The sequence below is a fragment of the Periplaneta americana genome, chromosome 10 (genome assembly GCF_040183065.1).
Source record: "Periplaneta americana isolate PAMFEO1 chromosome 10, P.americana_PAMFEO1_priV1, whole genome shotgun sequence".
NCBI lineage: Eukaryota > Metazoa > Arthropoda > Insecta > Blattodea > Blattidae > Periplaneta > Periplaneta americana.
This window is the reverse complement of record NC_091126.1, coordinates 45,905,844-45,929,105: the sequence shown is the minus strand read 5'-3', so window position 1 is coordinate 45,929,105 and position 23,262 is coordinate 45,905,844. Positions and strand designations below refer to the sequence as shown.

General features: G+C 33.7%; 1 protein-coding gene across 7 annotated transcripts in view; it reads left to right on the top strand.

Annotated features, from left to right (window-relative positions):
* Wnk (Wnk kinase) overlaps positions 1 to 12,706 on the top strand; it is a 280,436-nt gene extending 267,730 nt beyond the window's left edge. For all 7 annotated transcript variants that reach the window (XM_069837316.1, XM_069837319.1, XM_069837318.1 and 4 more), the window contains 3 exons: positions 5,465 to 5,541; positions 8,635 to 8,849; positions 11,512 to 12,706. In XM_069837316.1, the coding sequence (XP_069693417.1) occupies positions 5,465 to 5,541; positions 8,635 to 8,849; positions 11,512 to 12,320 (1,101 nt within the window). In that variant the 3' untranslated portion in view covers positions 12,321 to 12,706. The remainder of the gene's footprint in view (positions 1 to 5,464; positions 5,542 to 8,634; positions 8,850 to 11,511) is intronic.
* The last annotated feature ends 10,556 nt before the right edge of the window (positions 12,707 to 23,262 follow it).

Below are 23,262 nucleotides of genomic sequence, written 5' to 3'. Positions count from 1 at the left end.
TTCCTAATTCCATTAAAGTGACTTATGTTCAAACTGTGATTACATTAGTTTTGTAATTATTGCACATTTTTAATACTTGTACAAAAATATAGTAATATATGAAAAAATTTGTCACTTAAAAGGAAGTTAAGAATTTGCACAAAGCTGCTCTGACGTAAAACTGATACCTAATTTACAATAACATGTTCACATTTACGAACAAGTCTTAACGAATATCAGCACAAGAGAACAACTGAGAAAATAGCAACTACTAGAGCCAGTTTCCCTTGCATTAAGGAATTTGGATGTTAAAAATCTCTGAGAGAAGAAATTTTGAGACCAATAGAGTTATGTTCTGTAGGTTTGTGATTTATAGCAAATCATAACTTTTGCAGTAGGAGTTTGTACTCTCTTCGAACTTTGTTATAAATTTCAGTTCTGATTGTCTGGTTCTTTGTAGTCATGTTTCGAAATGGGAATGGTAATTATTTACTTAGTATAGATAAAACTGGGATGAGCATGGTTATTTAAAATAGTACCTCCACTTATATTTTACTCTTCATCATATTTATTTTTATAAACTCTCCTGACGAGGGCTTTCAAACACGCCAAAATGCATTTATTGCTGTTGCCATTCCTAATTTGTAGGAGATGTGCGAGAAAGTTTTCACTGCTACTTAATATAAATATGTTTGTATGAAAACACCTGTTTTTAAAGTGGTACAAAACTACCTTCATTTTTATATTTGGTGTCATTCTCACAAATATATCTCTCTCATACTTTCACACCTCATTTGTATGGGCTTGGGTTCACGTCTATGGAAACCTCTCTAACTGCATATATTCACAGCTTCGCAATTTGTTGGGTCTGATGTTAGGGAATATAATAAATAATATGTGTTATGTACCAATTTATGTACCAGTATAATTATGACTTATTAATATTGCAGAATTCATCAAAGTAATAATGCCCATGGTAAAAAATATACTGACATGAGATCAGCAAATGAAACTGAAGCCTTAAATACATTATAGTTGAATTCTGTAGGAAAGTAACTAGTACTAGTCAGAAAGAATAAAATATTTGATATAGTGCATGATGAAAATAAGATGTACAAGTTTATCTAACAGTTGTTCACATTTGGGTAGCAACAATGTTCACCAATAGATACGAAGGTTGCAGCAGAGATAGTTTTATTAGTCCATTTCTTGCCAAGTTCAAAATTCATCTCTGACCATCATTGCTTGAATTGTGAACCAGAAGGTTCTTACATTTCGATTATATCTGTAATGTGACAGGAAAACAATTTGATTCAGTTTTCCTTTAGTAAGGAGTTTTATATTAAGGCAAAAATATTTTTCCTTGTTTGGAAATTAAAAACTCCCATTTCTCACTAGTGGGAAGTTTTTTTTTTTTTTCCATCTTGTGGTTCATGATACTTAATCTCTTTTCATTAGTACCATAATTTAATAAGAAAAATTCAGTCAGATTGAAACACCCTTTAGAATATTGTTCATATAATAAATGTTACTGGATAAAACTGTTACATATATTTCCAAGTCTTCTGATGGTATTAGCATTTCATTGGCATTTCAGGCGCACTGTTGTTTTATTAATTTTTTGAAATGCAAATATAAGCCGTAGCTTAGGGAAATTGAGTATTCACTAACCAAGTCGTTGAATTTCGAAGTGTTGCCTTATTAAAAACTATCGATAAGAAGCACAAGCATGCATACGGTTCTTCATCCAGATAGAAATATTATTCTTTAATTTTTGACAAATTTCCCTGATTGGAGTTCAAAAGATTGTACAAGATATTTTATGGTGTATTTCAAAATGTTATCGACAGTGAGAGAAGTTCCAGAAGGCATTTTTTGTCAAATATTAGAAATACTGTTTAAATCTTAAATAAGTGAATTCACATTATCTTCAAATATGCTATGTGAAATGTGGTTGAAGTCATTGGAACATTTATGAAATAATTAAACATATTTTCATTGTAATACATGCTATGATAAATTATTTGAGTGCACGCAAACATTTTATTATGTTTTATTTTATTTCAGTGTAAGACTTTTTTTTTGCATTGTATCATACATACAGAAACATCCAGAATTCTGTAACTATATACCGGTAGAGGCATTATTTTTTCACGAAATATTACTTGCTCTATTGCTTTAATTTTTGTTTCATTTTTATTGAAAAGCTTGATGAAGAGCATTGTAAAATTATATTGTCAGCGTATTACGTTACATTTGCTAGGAATGTAAATAAAAAATAAATACAATTCTTATAATTTTATTAATTGATTATTCATATTATGTACCTAGTGAAAAATTATTTAATTCTTACTTTTACCTCGTAAAAGAAAGAATGGCACATGTTACAATAGAGGTCTCTTCCATCAGCCATCTTCTCTCATTGACTATCGAATTATAATGTGGAAAAACCTCTCTGCATCAGCTGATGAACAGGTAGTCCAATGGATTTTATTACAGCATTTGCAAAGTTTAGATGCACTAATTTTTATACATGAAGAGAATGGGAAATTTCAAATTTTTCATTGGAATTTTCTTCAATTTGCCTTAAAATTATATCGTCAAGAGTAAAGTAGCTAGCAGTAATGTCAGATTGCTTAAATGTTTTAAAATCAGATAATTTTCATACGTGTTCACGTATTTCTAAAACATTTTCCAGGGCTTCTTCAATTACATTAGTTGGATGAAATTAATCATTCAAAAGTACAAACAACATACTACAGTAATAGCGTTATTTAGAGACATAACATTTTCAAGTTTTTTTCTAACTGAGTTACCAACATTTTGCAACAAATGAGTCATTCTTTTCTTAAAAGTTGACTGAACCCTTCAATAACATTACTAACTTGTTCATCAACATGGCCAGAATCTATACTATTCATCCTACTCTTTAATACAGTAATTTTTTAAAACAGCAAATGTGAGTATGGATAATTAGATCCTCCTAATTTCAACACTATGTCGGCATAAAGTTAGTTTTCATAAACAAATGCTGCTTGAGGTTTAACGAAGTTACAAAATTTGACATTCTCCATTTGTCCTAGCCAATTTGCTTCTGGAGCAAATCTCGGTGACAATTGTCATAAAATGTGTGGATTATATCTGAATAAAGATTTAGAAACTTTGAACCAACTATTCTTTGTACTCATCTCAGGTTCGAAATACAATGAAATTAACTTCTCTGAATGTTTTTTGTCTAAGTATGAATGAAACATGTGCTTGATTTTCTTGACATAAGAAAACAATTATTTTATTTTTGATGCAATTGTTTGAGTTCATCTAAATTATTTTGCGTTTCCTCAACGAACAAGCTAAATTTATAGCCTAGCAAGAAGTATGAATTAAATGACCTGCCATAATTCCTTTAAATAATACACACAATTGAACATATAGGGCCAATGTTGCAGAATTATTTTCACATATTTTGCATTTTCATGTTCAATTTTAAATTTATGCAAAGCATTGAGAATTACTTGCGAACAAGTTTTGCTGTTTGCGAAATATAAAAGTACATATTCTGACAAAAATAGTTTCTGTTCAGATATTGCATCTTGAGTTTAAATTAAAATCGCGATCACTCAAGGACCAGCTGAGTCAGTTGTTTCATCACAGAGTAGTGCTAAATTCGTCTTCCCTTTTAAAACCTGTTTTACAATATTGAAAGTATTTTGGCATAACGAGGGGCGTATTCTTTCCTTACTTGGTCGGCTTAGGGAGATCTCCAGATCCTAATGAATTAAGAAAAAGAAAAACAAGTAAATGTAAGAAAAAGTTTTAACAGTGCTACTATGAACAACATAAAATTATGTTAGAATTCGTATTCATACCTCGAACATACTTTCGAAGTTACACATGTGGTTTTGCAGAGTCATTTACCTTTTCCACCAGGATGCTGGCTTTCAGAAGCATCGTGATTTTATCTTGAATAAATTATTATTTTTCTGTGTTAGTTTCATTGTTGTTTGACATTGGATACTGGAGTATTTAAATTCGCTTTGAATGTTTCTAATTTTTAGAAACATGTTTAAATGTTGTATTTATTTTCTCCCACTTGATATGAACATCACAAAATTTGCACATTAAAATTTTGCTTTCAGACACATATATAAATTTTCACTGGCAAATTCTGCTATACACTGTAACTCTTGTCAAGCGACCATCTTCACAATTAATCCTTCAGACACCAGAAATTTTCAGATTGGAATTGTACTCAAAATAAACCAAACCTGCACATGGGCACATGGAGGGATGGAAACTATCTACGCAAATACAAAAGCCAAGATTATTGTAAAATCTTTAATAAGTAAAATGATCCCTTGTCTCTAATGTTGCAACTTTTATAATGACCCCTTCTTCCTAATATTCCACATTGCAACTTTCATTCATTCAGTCTATGATTTTCCGAATGAAAGTAAGAACAATAATAAAACCATAAAAGCTATTTATTCTCCACTTACCAATGATCAATTAAAGAAATTCGTGGTCTGATTAATGAAATTTAAATGGAAACTGACAAATTCAATAAATTGGTAGCCTCATTATGGTTGTATTAGGTTTCTTTCAAAACCAATTTGGCCATTCCAATATGATAATTTTAACGTCCCTGCCCCACAAAACCACCTGAATAGTTCACTTTTGTTCATGCTGTATTATGCAGGTAAATGCCGAGTGTCACCCACTGGTATTTCCTGGAACTAAGGCACTAAGGACGTCGTGTTCTGCCCAGACATATATTCTTCTTTTCCTTTACTTCACAGACATTTGCTTCAAATTGAACTTCTTGCTGTAATTCACTAAAATCATATTGATATTTTACTAACCACAATCTCATGATTCATAATTGCTTTAATATATATATATATATATATATATATATGTTTTTTTTTTTTTGTCATGTTTATCGTTCATGCGATAAGAGTGCCTCTGCATGTTCATTCCAGCATCAGGAAAGGCAAGAAAAAGAGAATCCATATCTTTGATCCTTTAGCAAGAGATGTAGTATAAGAAAATAGCTCTTTCTATTGAATCTAATAGATAGGTTCCACTTTCCTGGCCTTCCCTGGTGTTAGAATTGGTACATAGTTTCAGAATGTTGCATGTTTCTACAAGAAACCTCGCACCACATGAAATACCGTGACATAGACTTTTTGTTGCTTTTATTCTGATATTAGTACGCTACCTGCTATACTACTGTTGCTATAATATTGGATTTATTTAAATAGTTGATTTTGTTATGAAATTAGAACATGCTAAGTAGCTTGTGGCATTCTAGTTATATTATTTTCTTGATATGAACGGAAATATTTTATATTGTCTTAATTATTTATCTTGTTTAGCAGTCATTAGTAACGCATAATGCTGGAAGTTAACAGATTTTTAATTTGTTTCAATAATCTCTGAAAGCCATTATTTTGTTACATGCAATAATTTGTTTCTTATGTTTCAGGATGTAGAACCAGAAGAGGATGCAGCCTCTCAGAACCCAATTGTTATGGACGATGGATTTAAACTTTTAATCAAAAGGTAAATTTATTCAGTTACATGGTAATGTATTTTGTAGTAAAGAATGAATTTCATGTTTCAGAAATCGTTGTTTCATTCTGTTTCAGGTAAGCATACTTTAATAAAGAATCTATGAATATTAACTTAGCATATTTGTCCACATCTTAACTGCATTAAAGTCCAAATTCTTCATCGATTCTGAAACTTTGACGAAATATAAGCATGTGTCAGAGTCTCTGATACCATCTATCTGTCAGACTGTGTGTGTGTGTAGTGATTTCTCCTAAACAATTGGTCGGATTTTGTTCACATCTACTATCTGCAAGACAATTCAAGTGGGAATGATAAATCATTTTTGGGGAAATATTCTCTTATTTAAGGTCTGTATTCGAAATAAAAGCACACTCCCATCCCTTTATGTTTTAACCTCTTAAGAATTTTAGCACATATCTTATGATTAGCTTTTCATATGCAGTAAGACAATTTTGTAATATCTTGGTTGCCTCTCTCATGTTCGAACACTACTTTCTATATCTTTCTTTATGGATGATTGGCATTCTCTCTAATTGTCCTTTTTTTAAAGTTCCATAATACTCTCGTCTTTCTGTGGATTATTCTATATTGTGTGTGTGCTATTATTTTGAGTAGAAGTGCTCTGTCTCAGTCTGGATCTTGTAGGATTTAATTTTTATTTCTGCTATATCTAGCTTATTTGAGCTGACTGTAGTTAGGTCTGAGTTGTTTGTGCTTTCAGTGTGGTATAAATATTGGTAGATCCCTATCCCTATAGACTAGTTCAACATTTTTGCAACTAGTGAAATCTTTCATTACGTTCACTTGTTGTGTTTATTTATATCCCTACCTTGTGGAAGCTGCGTTCAAATTGTGTTGTTAGGTATTTCAATTTCATCTGAACTTAAGTTGTGGTTATTAGGTGCACTATAGACTTTTTTTGTTTTGGAGGAATAATTATTGTGGAAAATTATTTTTATTTCCCTTGCGAATATTCAGTTTTAGTAGCTTCTAGGTCCAAATAGGTGGTCACTACCCTTAATGGAGAACTCCTTATGGTTATACAGGTAGAGTAGAATACATATTTGTAGGCACGTTTGTCATGCATGAGTGAACCAAATCAAAGTGTAATAAGTTATGTTTTAATATTCATGTCACTTTTAAATATCGATGTCTGGAGGTTGAAACATATTATAAATTATTGCAAAATATTTTATGTTAATTCGTGAACATTAATTACGTATATCTAGTTAAGCAGTAAAATTCACAAGTTAAGTTAAATACTTTAATTTTGGAATTTTGTATGTTATCCAGAGAACAAAAGCTCATCATTTTGTACATAATAAAGGAAATAAGTTGTTGTGAAACATGTACAGTAAAACATATCATTAAACATTTTTTTTTGTGAAACTCGTTTTTTATGTAACTGTTCAACAGGAATCATAAAATTATGCTGTAACTAAAACAAAGCTCTGTCATTCATTTCTTTTCACCCATATCTGTTATCTAATATTTCAGTTCACTGGGGTCACCATTTATGAAATTTCTAGCGCAATAATTAACAATAGATCCCTAGTAGAAACAACAACAACCAAATTTCTTGGCTTAAAAATCGATAATGTGTTAAATTGGAAAAATCATATTAAAGAAATTACCCCCAAAATAAATTCAGCTTGTTTTGCTATTAGATCTATGCAAAAGATAGTAAATATCAATACCTTAAAAACAATATACTTTGCATACTTCCACTCGGTAATGAGTTTTGGAATAATATTCTGGGGAAATTCCACAGATAGTAACAATATATTTCTATTACAAAAAAGAGTAATTAGAATAATAGTAGGTGCGAAATCTAGGGAGTCGTGTAGGACTATTTTCAAAAAACTACAAATAATGCCCATGGCTTCTCAGTATATCTTTTCATTAATAGTCTTCCTCGTATGTAATCGTGAAAACTTTGTAACTAATTCAACAGTTCATAGCATAAATACACGTCAAAAAAATGACTTTCATACTCCATCAGCAAGTCTATCGTGCTATCGAAAAGGAGTGCGTTATATGGCAGTAAAAATGTTTAATAGCCTCCCTATCGATATAAAAAATGAAACTCAAAACATAAAATTATTTAGGGCCAAATTAAAGAAGTACCTAATTTCTCACGCCTTCTATTCTGTAGGTGAATTCATGACATTCAATAACACTTCATGAAATTGATACTAAAACTATGTGTTGTACTAGTAGACTATATTGTAAATCTCGTCTGTATATATTTCATCTAGACTGTGACTATAAATTAAGATTTTATAATAGTATTAAGTTTTCTGACTTGTTCCATATTCTAGCTGTAAGCATGTATGAATACCATGGAATGTTAATAAATACAATACAATACAATACAATACAATGAAAATGGCTTGAACGTCAGTTTTCCACACGAAACTCAGATTCAAATTTTATTCTGCAGGGAATTTGTGATGTATAAAGATGGTGTTTGGGACAAGTTTTCTTGGTGTAATTCCATTTCTCTTGCCAGCATTCCATCATTTTTCTATTAATCATAATCATTATCGAGATGTAATGTAGATTTACAACAGGCAATATTGAGAGCAGCTAAGTGATCAATATCTGCAAGTGAACACTTAGGCGAGCTGACTGGAATCAGTTCTCAATGTTGGATATAAACATCATTCAGCACATTAATTATGTAAAACACAGTCACTGCTGCTTGGAATTAACCTTAATTAATCTGAATTAATGTTATATAAACCACTAGTTTCTTCACAACTTTTTAACTCAAGTTGGGACTAAAATAGCTTTTCACAGCCCATAAAATGGGAAGACATTTATTCTTTTAATTTGAATGTTTATCTTTCTTCTACAGATCAAATATAAAATATCAAGTCCACATATTATAATTCATATAGTGATAAACTTATGAACAACTTGGCACAAAAGATCAGAATTTCCTTATTTGTAATGCACTATAGCTTTAAAAAGTTACATATAATTTCATCATTTTGAAGTAATTTTACACAGAATAGTTGTTAAATAGATTCTTTTTTCAGAAGTGAGTAAATCTGACGAATTGTCTTGCACATACAGGCAACAGCTGGAGAGAGAAGCACTGCTGCAGAGACACAAAGACGAAATTGAAGCCTTTCGTCGTCAGCAGATACTGCAGCAATTAAATATTAGCACAGCAAAATTTCAACAACATCAACTGCGGCAACTGTTGGGATCTCCAGTTATAACAACTTCATCGCCAAACCCTACAGTTCATCCATTTGTATATCAGCAGGTTGCTCAAGCTACTGCAGGTAATTGACATAGAGGCTATATGCTAATGAATCTTATTAGTTAAAAAAATGAATGTATATGTCCATTTATTCTCAATCACAAATGATTCAATAAACGAGAGAGAGTTTTATATAGACAGTTATGTAGACGAAACATAGAATAGAGGCTTTCCTTTCGTGAATAAACCACAGATTTCTTGACACTGTAATAACGAATCTTCATAGAACATTTCGAATTATCAGATTCTTGTATAGAGTGTATGAGTGACTTGCCATTAGACAGCTGCCTTATCATCCAATTTCTTTAAGCCTGCATACACAATTTCGAGGTATGCTTCTTAGGCACGAGAGATTAGTGATTCAGAATTATAAAAATAATTTAACACATACCCCATACAGAATTTACTGGCAAAGATAAGTAATACTGTAATACAATTCTCTAGGTGACAAAATAATAAGTTTAAATTAAATTATATTGGATCAGTATTTAATATAAATTGTGGGAGAGTAGAAACATATTCTCAGCAATTTCATACGCAGTGGTGTTAATGAGGAAAATAAATGGGCAGAAAAATGTCATTATAGAGTAAAACCTATCCTTAATGGAATCAGAAACAAACCAGGAAAATTTTCTGCTGAAGCCAGTTTTCCATTTGATGGAGGTGTGCTATAAAAATATAACCATGGACATGCCCATACGGTAATTCAGATGAAATAAAATATCTTACTCATTTAGCTATTCACACTGTAATTGAACACATATAAACATCACACTTAACAGAAGAAATTTCCACATTTCTTTATATTTTTCCAGTAATCAAGTAGGGTTTTCTGCAAACAGTTTATATTTTTGGCTGCCTGTCTTTTCAAAAACAGTCCACACCTGTGGAGTAACGGTTAGCGCGTCTGGCCGCGAAACCAGGTGGCCTGGGTTCGATTCCCGGTCAGGACAAGTTATCTGGTTGAGGTTTTTTCCGTAGTTTTCCCTCAACCCAATATGAACAAATCCTGGATAACTTTCGGTGCTGGACACCGGACTCATTTCACCAGCATTGTCACCTTCATCTCATTCAGATCTAAATAACCTAAGATGTTGATAAAGCGTCATAAAATAACCTACTAAATTTTAAAAAAAATTTCAAAAACACTTTGACCTGAGAAATCACACTAAACATATTTTTATAGCATATGCCTGTACCATAAGATCCCACATGCACTGACTTTTCTCCTTGACACTGACAAACCTCTCCCACACTATTTCAATAATGTCTTTATTTGCAGTTTTCTTAAGTTATTAAAAATTGTTTTGCATTGGCACAGTTTTTCCACAGCTTCAAAATGTCCATTTTCTTATTTAGCTCGCTCACTTGCATGAATCAGTTTTACTCTCGGGTTAAGATCGAGCACAATTCTTGCTTTTGAAGACATAATACAACTGTCAAACTAAAGTAAGAAATGTAGACCTATAGCACTTACTGAGTAAAATTTCTGGAAGAGAAAACAATTTAATTTCAATACAAGTAGTCATGGAGGATTACTTTAGGTAGTGCTGCACCATTAAAATTTGAATTCCAAAGGTGACTGGTTATTCATTAGTGTAGAAACTGGGAAGAACAGAGATATGTAATAATCAAGAGACAATTATAGTACAAAATTCTGTAAGCAAGGCAACAAGCAACAAAATAATTATGAAGGAGGAACGAAACGTACCTGGCTTCATATTTCAACACCTTAGAATAACGAAAGAATTAGAACAACCAGATACCTGCATCAACTTGTAGACAGCAATCGACCACGAAATGTTTCAAATAAGATGAAATTTACTTGAGTATAGTGGTTTATTCGTGGTAACAAGGGATGTCAAACACTGAGACACAAAATTCTGTATAATGGATACACTTCAGAACAGTGGAAATTTTGTGTATACAAACTTATTTTGATTTCTTTCTGTTTCTGCATTAGGCAGTTTCGGTTTAATCCAGGGAATTTAGCATGTTTTTCAGCTCTAATTCGCAGGGCCGGAAAATATTGTCGTTTAATGAAGGGACCTTTTAAGGCAGGTTTTACCCATTCATTCTTTTATAGTGTTCTGTCCAAGAGTTAATCTTTCATGGCAAGCCCAGCATTCTCCAATCTTTCCTTTCCATCTTCCTCTTCTCTGCATATGATCCATGTATCTTAATGTTGTCTATCACCTGATATCTTCTTCTGCCCCGAGCTTTTCTTCTGTTCACCATTCCTTCCAGTGCATCTTTCAGAAGGCAGTTTCTTCTTAGCCAGTGACCTAGTGTATTCTTTTTCTCTTCCTTATCAGTTTTAGCATTATTCTTTCTTCGTCCACTCTTTCTAGCAGAGCTTCGTTTCTTATTCTCTGTCCATTTTACATGCTCAATTCTTCTCCATATCCACATTTCAAATGCTTCTAATCGTGTCACTTCATTTCGTCGTAATGTCCATGATTCTGCCCCATACAAAGCACTTCACTAGTCTCTTAATTCTTTTTCCAGAGGTATGCAGAAGATGCTCCTTTTTCTATTAATATGTTCGCAGGTTTTACTCTACTTGGCATAAAGTAAACTTCAAACTAAGCATTTGTGAAATATTTAGAAATTATTTAATATTAATTGTATTACAAAGAGTCATTTTCTTGAAAATATGTTGGTCATTGCTTTCTCTGTTGCAGTGAATGCTTCTCGCGCTCCTGGGACCAGCTTGGAAGATTATTTAATGTACAGCACAGCACCACAGTCTCCCACATTTGATACTGGCACAGGACCATCTCTACCAAACACACCACCTCCTTATGCAAGTCAAACACATTCCGCCACCTGTGAAGAGGTTAACCTCACTGGTTCACCAACCAGAATTTTAAGCCGACCTGTGATATTTAATGATACCTATGGAACGCATGTCCTGCCAACCCATATACCCATGACCTTGAATAGAACACACCAGCCAATGTTTCATCATGGGAATAGCGAAGGACCTGGACCAACAAATTACTCAACAAATGGCTACATGGCAACAGAGACAATAAGATCTGAACTTGCACAGATGCCTCAAGCACCATCACGTCTTCACTATTCAGAGCCTTTATGGGTTCCAATCACATCTTCTAGCCAGCACAATCCGCACGCTTCACAGTCATTCAGTCAGTATCCAGTTGGTTCCCTTGGTGGCCTTCCAGGATTTCGAAGAGTGTCTACTGCTTCTGGTAGCCTTCTGCAGTTAGCACATGGTCCACCTCCACAGTTAGCTCCAGCTGCTGGCACACCTGGATATTATTTTCAACCAGCTGTGACTCCATTGCTTCAAGCAGGAATGAGGTTTGTGTATGAGACACAACAGCGACAGGATGGTACTGCTTCTCCAACTCCTCAGTCATCCACTCCAGTGAACTCTGCGGGACCTGCCAGCCCCTCAGACCGCAATATCCCAGGTCATCGTGACAGACATCAATCCAGGCCTGGAGGACAACCTGACATGAACTAATTTTCTCTTTTCGAAATATATTGACTTTTATGATTTAAATTTCATGCGTAATTATGTAATGATGTACCGTATTTGTTCGTTCAAGTTTATGTTTATGTTCATGTTCTTGTATTTGTTCACTTGTTTTGTTCTCGTTTTCAATCGTTCTATATTATTTCTTTGAAAATATGCATGGTCCTAGAATATGATTAAATTTTAAGTGTAGTTAAACTACCGAAAGAAGGTGCTGGTTTGGGACTCAGGGTGAAATATCTTTTTTTTTTTGCTAGGCCGTGCTTTCTTCTGGAATAGCTTAAGATGTTTATGCATCAGCAACCGTCTTTAAAGACCACAGTGATACTGTAAATAATTTTGAAAAATCAATAAATAAGCCTTGAAGACTCTGAGTATAATTAACTTGCTAATTGTGCTGTCTTATTAATTTTAAGATGTCATATTAATATATTCTGACTGAATTATATCAATTTTAGTAAAAAATATATGTATCCCTGCATTGGGTGACGTTAGAAATGAAATCACAAGAGGAATTTTACAAAAGTGTAGGTATAAATCTTCTCTGCATTCGCTAATGATTTATGACTACACTTAAGCATAATTTTAGACTTTCGTGGTGTTCACATGATGTGAGGCTGTTGGGATTTTGCACAGTCACAGATGCAGGAACATTCACAGTTTGATCTTAGGTCAATCTTAGATATCTCACCATACCACACATGGGACAGACGTCTCATTTGCATTTCGTTATTTAATTATCAAACGAATGTGAGATACGGAGTAACTTTACAAATATACACGTGGCACATATTATTTATATACACGCGGCACATGGCAGATATTATATTTCACACACCAAACATGGGATTGACATCTGATTTTTTGTTAATAGTGACGGTCGACCACATAATTTCCACTTATATCCACTATTACGATTATGAGATAACTTATAATATTATTTTACTTATATGGTAAGTGAAAACATGAACAAATCATGTTAACTGAACAAATATAAGTTTTCTCATAACCGTTAATTATTATAATTCCTGGGTGTGTTAAAATTGAAAATTAAATGTATTTCATTTGTAAATTATGATGCACAATAGAGCCAACACAAAAAGTTACCTTCGTACACACTTCACACTATATTATTCATATTGGTTTGGAGTGGTTTGTTTAAGATTGTATCCAGTACCAATTTGGAAATATTTTAAACCAATTATCCTTGCATAAAAAAAAAGATACTTCCTTGAACAAATGATCGTATTTTAATTAGTGTTGTGGGATTTAATCGTTTAATCTGATCTATTAATCGTTCAATTTCTGTTGTAAGATCAATTGATCAAAAATATTTCATCGAATAATCGAGTGAATTAAAATTAATCGGTTGTATCAGGTGGTTAAAATTAAACTGACGGTGTTCAGCGTGGCATAGCACTGACTGTCATGATCATAGGAGTGTGAAACCTGGTAGATATGCTAATTAAGCAGTGCACTTCCGAATTATGCCAAAAAGAATAATTAGTTCCAAGTCTTGCCACCAGGTGAAAATATGGCGCTGTAAGCAGTCAGAACGTGCCATTGTCTGTAATTCTGACGTCAGTATATTCTTCCGGTGACATTTTACTCTGGACAGTGCAGTGAATACACACAACTGTCACATATAGGGATTCGACTTCTCCACATGTTGTGCAGGAACCATCATTGCGCTTAGCATACATTACTGTTTGGTGTGGTTTCACAAGCTCATTATTGGTCCGTTTTTCTTTGAGGAGATGACACCTCACGGGCGTGTTAGGTGTACAGTGACATCTGCAGGACCTGCTTGTACAACACGTGATTCTAACTTTGCTAGAACATAACTGACCACACCATTATTTTCATGCAAGATGCTGCAACACCACATGTCGCTCGCCAGGTGAAAGATTTGCTGCGAGAAACTTTCAGTAATGACTGCATCACCTCTCGGTAATTTCCAGATGCGTGATCCCTCGACCTAAATCCATATGACTTCTGGTTGTGGGGATATTTGAAAAATCGTGTCTATCAGAGACATATCCGGTCTCTGCCTGATCTGAAGGCTAGCATACAATGACATGTCGCTCGGATTTCAGCAGATATGCTGCAACTGTCGACCATGCCATGTTATAGATGCAACATGTTGCTGAGGGGGGGGGGCATGTTGAACAGTGTTTGTAAACATAGTTCTTAATAAACATGCCAGAACCACCGTTATCATGTGTTTGATCTTTCCTGCCTTTATTCTGCGCTCATACCACGTCTGACTGCTTACAGCGCCATATTTTCACCTGGTGAAAAGACTTGGAACTATTTTTTTTTGCATAATTTGCGAGCGCATTTCTTAATTAGCATATCTACGAGGTTTCACACTCTTATGATCATTACAGTCCATGCTGTGCCATCCTGAACACCGTCAGTTTAATTATAACCACCTGGTACTTGATATTAATTATGATTTTGTTAATACAAACTCAGACTAAAAATTCCGACAATATTCGTCTCTCAGAAATTACTTACTTCTAAGCACAATAGTACCACACTTCAGAAAGAGATGGAGATACGGGACAGTGACCTGGTCTACCATTATTGAATGTTGAAACACAATGTGAAACCCTTATTAAGGTTTATGGTTTTCCAAGAAAACTTCCACGTTATTGTCAGCTCGTCTTTCTAGCATATGAAATACATACCTTTCTGGAATTCGTCCCACTTACAACTTAGCCATGGCTACACTATGCAAGTGGGAGAGTAACTATCTTCTCTTTCTAAAATTTTGTAACCCGAATAAAATAGGGGCCATCCTACTCTTTTAATCACTGTACTGTTGCAGTTTCTTTACTGAGTTTGTAGATGTAGCCCGTGTGTTCAATTTGCTATAGAAAAAAATCGGATTGAAAGTGAAAACTCCATTACGTCATATGAGAATTTCAGGGGTAAACTTGGTGAAAGGTTTGGATTTAAATTGAACAGTGGTGGAGAAGTGCTTGACAGAAAAAAAGTTCTTTCGTGTTTAGTGATACAGGAAACATTGTTAATAAACATAAAACGGCACTTAATTCGGAGCATGTGAATGCACTCACATGTTTAAAATCATGGATGAAGCGGTATTAACTAATATTTAGAGAGCAGAATTTTAGGCCCTAAAAAGTGGCATTTTAGGCGCTTAAAATAGGCTCTTAAACTTCTTCATTTAGGCTCTATAAAACAAAAAATAGGCTTTTTTTTTTTTGTTAAACACTGTCACTAATATAAGATTCAACATTTATGTAATGCAAAATTCCAGAATTAAAAGAAACTTCCACACATTTCACATTTTACAAGGGTACACATGCATACACAAAATGAAGCCATTCTGTCTTTAAGTTAGTGTTTTTCATTCACCAATCACATTTCCATAGTTTGCTTCACAGTAGATGATCAGCACCTATTGTGGCTATTGTGTCGCTCACTACTGCACTTACAAATGGTGAGAAAAAAGGAAGGGGTTGTTATCTGTCTTGAAATGTAAGAGAATGCTTATTCGGACACAACACAGCGAGTTTGTGGTAAATTGCTAACAGACAGAGAAAGATATAATAATAATAATAATAATAATAATAATAATAATAATAATAATTTGTCCCATAGGAGTTCTTTTACATGCCAGTAAATCTACTGACATGAGCCTGTTGCATTTAAGCACACTAAAATGCCATTGACCTGAGCCAGGATCGAAGCCACAACCTCGAACACAGAAGGCCAGCACTATACCGACTACACTATCCAGGCCAACTGAAAGTTGGAATTTTAGGATTGAAAGATTGTAAGGATGAGAAGGGGTGGCTCGGAGGTACTTCTCTATTGTGTTGTTCACTGCTAGGAAGGAGTTGTTATCCGTCTTGGAATATAAATGGTACAGGATGTTAAGAAAAATAGTAAACAGTTACGAAAAAGATGCAAAAATTAAAAAAAAAAAAAAAAAAAAAAAAAAAAACTTAAAAAGGCACTAAAGTCGAAATAGGCATTTTAGGCACTATAAAACCCCTTTATTTATACCTATATTTCCATGAAAAATGTAAATATTAAATCTCAAGCCTGTATGTATCAAGGAAAAAAAAAATAGATTTTTGCCTAAATTCCTCTCTCTACTAATATTATTGTTAAAAAACTAGTATTAACTAGGCGAGTCTTCATACATTTTTTTTTTATTTGTGTTTGTCTCAAAATCCCTGGAGAAATTGAGACATTTATAAGCCTACATAATAAATATGTTAGTAATTAAGTAAAATAGTGTTGTTTTGTAATATATAATGATACAGTATATATAGATATACAACATCTTATACTTATGCTTATCACCGAATACAAATTAAAATTAACAATAATTGTGTATTATAGTACCCTGCATTAAAACTGTTTTCAAATCTATCAAAGCTAGATTAATCTATTGGTTAATCGATTAAATTCAGATTGTTAATCAATTAAATATTTTGATCAATTGACAGCACTAATTTTAAATATTTGGATACAATAACAATTAAAACATGTTAAAACAATTATCCTTGCACCAAAATGACTAAAATGATAATATTTTAATTATGTAAAAACATTTTCAATTAAGAAAACATGTTAAACTAATTATCCTTGCACCAAAAATGGGTGCTTCCTGGATTGAATTATTATTATTATTATTATTATTATTATTATTATTATTATTATTATTATTATTATTATTATTATAATATTAATTAATTAATATTTCCTTAGTTCCATTTGGTATATTTTGTGAGGTTGTTATAACTGAGGTAACAAATCACAAGTCTTGATAAAGATGTTGTTGCTTTGTTTTTCAATATGAAACGTTTAGAACTTCGTAGAACTGTTACCAAGGGAGATATTTGGGGTGGGTTGATTGAGATAACTTTCGCAGTGATCACATAGTGCCTCTGGAGTGGTGTATTAAAAGTTTGAGGTTATTTTCATTTAGTTATGTACATTTATTCTGTCTTGTATGGTGTTGGGAGATATACAGGTTTCACCTTAATTTCGTATCAGCTCCATCAGGGAAGACTGGGTAAGGAAACCCAACTGTTGGATTCTTTACCATGAATTATTCTCAAGCACTAGGATCTCCAAAATATTAAATGTTTTTGCATCTATGACATAGTGTAAAATAAATAAAAAAGACCTAGTATTAATGGCTTACAAACATAACATATTTTGCCAAGTTCTTTCTAAAAGGTTTGATATGAAAGACGATCAACGTGTGAATGCTAGTAGAGATAATTATGTTACAGCCTGAGACTTCTTAAATAATGTCCTGTGCCAAAGCTGCATGTTTTACAGCATCATGCCTGGGAATAGTGATATGAAATGAGCGGTGTTATGAGTCCTCGTGGGGAAAAATTTCTCATGACGTTTTGACCAGTGTATGGGACTGGTGTCCACCTAGCATCGTGCTGACTTTGGGGAGCTACAGTGAGCAGTGAAATCCGTTCTAGTAAACCAACTATAACAGCTGAGGGTACCATTATGCTGACCTGCTTTACCCCAGTATGGTTGGATGATCGTTCACATTAACTGAAGTATGTGGACATGAGGCCAGTGAGCTAGACCTTGGCCTTCATGAGCTGTTGCGCCAGATATTTATTTTATTTATTTTCATAAATAATACTTACTTTATCTATATAAGTAGGTACGAATAGGGATGAGAAATTTCCTAAGGTGAGTACAAACCTAGTATGTGATGCTGTGATCATAGTCATACAAAGGTACTGTAACATGAGAGTTCTGTAGCATTGAATAAAATTCAGAGGAAAAAAATGCCTGCAATTCTAGAAAATATAGTTCGAGTTCCAGTTATAAAATGTAAATTTTCTGTAAACTAGACCACTGTGATAAAACTTAACTTCTCGTCTTCATGAAAGTTTAGATGTTATATAAACAAGAGACCAGTGCAATAGATTTCAACTGACAGAGGGAGATTAGTCTGAGTAATGTGTCCATATTAATTTCACAGATACTGTAGACAAATTCACTAAGAAACAGTAATGCCAAATTGGGACTGGACTTCCTGTTTTATTGTGACCACTAGAGATCTGCATTCCAATAAAAACAACCGATCGAGGGTTATAATATTATGTGTGGTCGGTTTGCTGAATACTATATGCAGCACACTGGCTGCCACATGTACTGACTCTGCATGAGAGCAAAACACCCAACTGAAGCATCACAGTTGACCTGACATCTCAGTCATTTGAAGTGTAGCTTAGGTTGAAAACTGTCTTCAATTTGTTTACAGTATGCGCTATGGAAATGTTAAACTGCTTGATGCCCTATCACCTGATTAGTGAACTTAGTAGGTATACATTCTATCAGATGTTAGTCTTTATCCTGTATTTGAACTGAACACTTGTAATATTTTGTAACAGCATTGTATTCGTAATGCTACAGGATAGAAACCAAGAAGGAAATTCTGGATAAGATTGCACAAAAATTATTAGTTTTAATACCAAATGGAGATTTTTTCAATGATTCTTTTATTTTTTGACTTCAGCACGAATTTCGTTTGTTCTATCCTTGATATTTCGTGATACAGTTGTTGGATGTGGAATAGTAGACTCTGAATCCACTTACCATAGGTATCTCCAACATCATTCATTGCCTACGATTAAGCATATATTATTATACACTATTGTAAAAATTTTGAGTAAATTGAACATGTAGATTTGGTTTGTTTTTTATTAAATACTGTGACTGAGATAAGATTATGTCTGCTTTTGAAGAAATTTGGGGTGAACCACAAAAAACTCTGTTCTTTTTATACAAATACGTATTTACTAAGCTACATTAAACATTTTCATTACTGATATAATGAGTTTGACATGTAGGATGTTGAATAACATTATATATAATATAAAGCATTATTTCATTTAATGTATTGTTTTATCAGTTTTATCAGATTATGTTTCCATATTTAAATGTTCAAATACTTCCTGCTTTTCATGCTATTTGAAATAAAAACAAAACCGTAACCTCAGTAGGTAGGTTGTTTTGAGTATTAGGTATTAAAAGGTGACATAATTTTATTGTAGTGCAGTAATCTTGAGCAATCACGACTGACCAAGTAAAAGCTTGAGCCGATTGGTTATAACATATAAGTACTCAAATTCATGCACTGGAGCAAATCATTACCCAGCTGCCTTCTTCACAACTGAAGGCTGATTGATGACCTTCGGTCGGTTGATTTCATGAGAATGCAGAGGTCTACTGACCACATGATGATGCTTGTAGTTCCTCATACTTTCATTAAATAATAAACATGCATTGATACCTTACATAGATACCATATTTACTCACTTATTTTTCGCAATTTTTGGGGGAAAATCGTCTTAAAAATAGGGGTGCGCTTATTACACGAGAAAAAAAAATGCATACCATGTTAGGGAGGGGGGTGGTTGTGCGTGCACATGCGCGAAGTAAAATCACAGTCTTGTATATACAGTCACAAAGCTTGAGTTTATGATGGTACTAAGAACAATAGACTGTGCAGATACTATTTTGCATTGTCTGTAATGAGGCGATAGTAGCAATCCTAGTGGTTAGCAACTATCTATGGATGCATATTCCCTGCGTATTAAACTTCGTGATTGTATATACTAGACTCATGGTGGAAGAATATTCTTCCACCATGTACTAGACCAGGCATCGTCAACCGACCGCACAGTCATGCTAACAGGAGCTGCACAGTGCACAAGGCTACACGTGAATCAATCACTGTGCAGGATCAGGGAAGGGATGATAGCTGAAACCGGGTCAGTGTCAGTCTACCAGTACAGTCATTCAAGAGTTGTCCGCATCCCATATACTCTTATAGCCTATTGGTTATGCACCATTCTATGTGTTTCTACTTGAAACATACGTAATAAAAATTATCCTAGAACTTAAAGAATTTAAAACATGGAATCATTAATTTTATCTGGCAAATTAATAAACAAACCGAGCACATTAAATATGTTGAAATCAGCCAAATAATACACTGAGTTTAACAACCTATTTTGTTCCTAAAGCTAGAAACAGTTTCTTCAATTATTAACATAAATTATTCCCTCTTTCAACAATCGTAAACTAAATTATTGCATGGAAATAAAGGCCACAGATATAAACTAATACAAATTAATAAACTGTGTTCAATACTTATTCTCCATCAAACTACAGTCTATATAAGAACATTGTTTTCCTGTGCAGTATACCTAACAAACATTTTTTCTTTCTAGAAACATAGTAAATGACAAATAAGCTTATTAAACCTCTTTAACCCATATATGCCCACAGGGTCGTTAACGACCCACGTCATATTTTTATTGGTTCCTTTAATATTTGTTTAAATTTTCGGTTGGACACTATCATTATGTGTTCGATAATATATTGGCAACACTTATGTCTGTCCAATTGTTCCGTTGTAACTCTGCAATGCATTTTAACTGAAAATGTGTAACACTTAGTTTGGTTATAATGCACGCCAATAAATAAATGTAAGTAGATACTTCATTGTTAAGTATTTTAGTTCTGTTATTGTTTTATTACATAGGGCAAGCAGTAACCAATATGATTACATAAGGTGGAGTCATGAATTATATTCAGCAGAGGTGTAATAGTGTAAGAAATTTGGGTGGGTCGTTTTCGACCCTATGGGCACCAGTGGCGTAGCGTCAATGTAAGCTAAAAAGCTTAGCTTCCCCAGTTAATAATAATTTCATAATAAACCTTCAGTCTATGGACAAAATTATTTATTAATTTTAATAGAATTTATATTTACGCGTTAAATATTGTGATGCGGCAGCTCAGGATGATTTGTGATACAGCAGTAAACAAGAAGCCTGCACACACCAGCTTCCAAGCAGACTGGTTTCTTCTGTGTAATCCACCCCGCAGATTTTCCATCCTTTTCTAACTAAACTACCCTAGTTGCAAGACTCGCAAAAAGCTAGCTTTAACATTTAAAATAAGTAGTTTCCGAGTTATCCCTTTTCGTCAGTTGTGTTCAGTTGAGGTGTTAGCGTGCATTGTGGCTGATATAATAAATAATGAGCGAAATAACAGTTCCTGACACTAATTTACTTGAGTTTCTTTAGGACAATTGTATTATCAAGACTGACTTACGAACAAAAGTGTTATTTAAAAAACAAATGACCGACTCCCTTGCTGTCAATGGAGGACACAACCAAAAGACAGACGCATACTTACGTAATGATACTAATATTGTGATTTCTCTAAGTATGACAGGGAGTGAGCTTATGTTATACATATACATGTCTATTTGTTAAGAGATATGTGTAAACCGTGAAATCATATTTTATTACGTATCATTTGAGGTCATGCCTTATTGGTGTTACTTATGATGTTCCAACCAATCTTCGACTACTGACTTGAAATTGACTACTATTTATTTTAAGACTGTATTTTTGTAATACGTTTTCTCATATTGCATGAAAGACAACTTGAGTTAGCTTCCCCTGCTCAAAATTTCATGCTACGCCACTGATGGGCACATAGGGAACCTTTCATACATTTTGCTATATTTTCTAATAATACTGTATTATTATTGATAATTATTGTGAGCAGATTTTCTTTACTTTCATATTCCCTATGAAAATTTACGAAACATTTACGATTTATAAATACATGAAGTAATTTTTTTTATGGAAACTACTATCCCGCTAACAAAGCTAACAAGCAAACATTCTGATGAGGGCAAATAAAAAAGTTAATTTGTTTTTCTTCCACCATGTTAATAATGTCAAACGAAGTGCTTATACAAATTTTGGCCACTCGACCACAATTACGAGGCTGTCCAGAAAGTAATTTTCCCTGGGGCCGTTTACAGAAAAAGGCACAATTGCATGGAAAGACTTATTGAAACAGATACAGCAATTGTTGCGCTATTTGTCAACGTATCCCCAACTGGAATTGAGACATCTGTCACACCATGGGGTCAATAATTTTTGTATCTTTGTGTCGTATAAGTCAGCCGCTTGGGATCGGAACCAGCGTTTGATAGCCGTTTGCAAGTCTCTGGCAAATATCTCAATTTCGGTGAGAATATGTTGAAAAATAGCTCTGCAATTGCTCTGTCTGTTCCAATAAATTTTTCCAATGAAATCGTGTTTTTTTTTCTGTTAACTTCCCCTGGCGAACTTATTTTTTTACGGCCCTCGTAATTGCGGTTGAGTGGCCAAAATTTGTATAACCACTTCTTTTGAGATTATTAACATGGCGAAAGAAATTAATTAACTTTTTTATCTGCCTCCATCAGAATGTTTTCTTGTAAGGCGTTTGTTTGTTTTCCCTTATTTTAGAGATAATTACGACAAATCTCACAAAAAGAGTCTAACCACTTTCGAAATACTGGAGGAACTTGAGACAGTATTTTCTCAAGAAAATATTTCAAATATTGAGTGGTTCTACAACCTCCGAAAGATGACGGTAATGAAACTGGTGACGATTCGGTTGACGAAGATTGTAACAATCTCTGTGCCATGCCAACTTGAGGCTTCAGCTGAACAGTAATAAAAAATTCCTATTATATCAAACATATAAAAGATTGACTAAATTATGTCCAACAACCTTAGTAAATACGCCCTATTACAAACCTGCAGAACTGTAGCTCTTGAGAGCTACTTCTTTCCTCCCCTTTCTTACCCCACCCACCTTTTCACGGCGTTCTAGTTACGCTCGGCTGCATCAACATTCATTCTCGCGGCGGAAGTCGATCATCCCGAATAGAAGTGGAGTGAGGCTGACGTCATAGTTTCCCTACTTGCGAGTTCTGCAGGCCTGCCCTATTACATAGCACCCACCTGGAATTTCTGAGTAACAGAGATAGTTTATATGCATAGTAGTTTTGCACATATGTCCCTTTGTATTTGTATACACAAAATATAGGTGT